The 1,627-nt window shown below is 45.9% G+C and overlaps 1 protein-coding gene across 1 annotated transcript; it reads right to left on the reverse strand.

Moving 5' to 3' along the window:
• Nucleotides 1-379: 379 nt before the first annotated feature.
• Nucleotides 380-1,370, reverse strand: LOC137646345 (uncharacterized). Its single transcript, XM_068379451.1, has 2 exons — nucleotides 1,174-1,370; nucleotides 380-917 (listed from the first exon to the last, which is right to left on the reverse strand). The coding sequence occupies exons 1-2, from the start codon at nucleotides 1,368-1,370 to the stop codon at nucleotides 380-382; spliced, it is 735 nt and encodes a 244-aa protein (XP_068235552.1).
• Nucleotides 1,371-1,627: the final 257 nt, after the last annotated feature.

The raw sequence follows: 1,627 nt of genomic DNA on the forward strand, positions 1-1,627 counted from the left end.
GTTCTTTCTGCGTGAGCAAAGAGTTGTGTCAGCTGCAGCTCTCCTGTGTCCTCCCTGTTTATTTTCCTGTATATGTTGTATATGTCAATTTTTTGATTCAGTAGTGTTATTGTTACTGCTAGTGTCTCTATATTGATACCGCAAGGGATGGGGTTGTGTAACCTTGTTGTTGGTATACTTGTCTTAAGTAGTGTGGCTAGGCCTCTGTTTGTGCCTATCTGTGGTGTTGTGTAGGCATTGTAGCCTGGTATTTCGATTTTCCTTCCTGCTGTTAAGTTGGTTTCTTGTAGCAGGATTACGTCTATGCCCTCTGTATTGCATACTGCAATCAGGGAGGACATTTTAGGTCTTACTCCGGCTGAGTTCCAGTTAAGAACTCTTACACCTGGTTGTATGTTGAAGAGAACTGTCTTGGATCCCTGGTGGCAAAGGCAATTGCCTTGACCTCAGTGGATGAAGTGGATGAGGTGGATGGGGTGAGAGGGGATGAAGGAGTGATGGATGGAATGATTGGGATGATAGGGGTGGGATCTGGTGCGGTGGATGTGGAAGGTACAGGTGATTGAGGTGATTGAATGATAGGTGTGATTGGTGAAGAGTGAGAGGGGTTCTCCTGGATAGCATGAGAGAGGGGTTGGGAGGACTTAGTCTTGGAGGCAAAGTCTAGCAGGACTTGTTCAATGCTAGGTGCAATAGCTTCTGCATTAAGTTTTCCAGTCACTGCCTGTGTGACTAGATTTGTAAGAGTTGTTCTTAAGACCGTGGTCTTAATGAAAATGGTTCTGGGCATTGGTTTTGGAGCTCTGGATGGAGATCTGGCTCTGGATGGAGATCTGGCTCTGGATGTAGATCTAGCTCTGGATATAGATCTGGCTCTGGAGTGCTTTCTTAGCTCCTCTTGTGTATAGAACCTTCTCCTAGGAAGAGGTTTGGGGGCCGCTCTTCCTCTTGATTGGTCCCTTTATTCCTTGGGGAGGGCAGCAATTACCCTTGCTACTCTTTCAGGGCATCCTCAGGACATTGCTGTGTGACCCTTTTTTACAGTTGGAGCACTTAGCCACTGTTGGTATTCATGCAGCTTTCTTGTCAATACACTCCTGTGTAGGGTGTTTTTGGCTGGAGACTGCACAGGTTTGGACTTTTCCTTAGCACTGGTCCTTATGGTGTCCATACCTCTGGCAGTTATAGTATCTAAGGGGATCAGGATAATATTTGTTTACTCTGAAGCTGCCGAAGATGCCTAAGTCCACTCTTTTCGGATGTGGTCCCTTGAAGGTTACATGTATGGCTTTGGTTAGGAAGCCTGCCTTATTTTTCATACGGTCTGCCGCAGTAATGTTGGGCAGTTTTAACAAGTGGCTTTCCATCATATCAGTTGGGTAGCCAACCACAACTGCTTTCTTGATTTTCTCTTCTTCTTTAAGCTCTTGGAGCTTATGTCCGAGGTGCTCCTAAGAGTTATCAGGGCTCTTGTATCCCCAATGGATATGGTCCACTGGCCTTGCCTGATAGGTTTGGCAACCATTTGGATGTTTCTATGCTTTTGTTCGAAGGCTGCAATAGCCTTGAAAGCCTCTGAAGAGTTTCCAGCCAGGACTCTGAAGAAATAGGTTTTATTCTCCCTAGC

The sequence above is a fragment of the Palaemon carinicauda genome, chromosome 9 (genome assembly GCF_036898095.1).
Source record: "Palaemon carinicauda isolate YSFRI2023 chromosome 9, ASM3689809v2, whole genome shotgun sequence".
In the NCBI taxonomy this organism is placed as follows: Eukaryota; Metazoa; Arthropoda; class Malacostraca; order Decapoda; family Palaemonidae; genus Palaemon; species Palaemon carinicauda.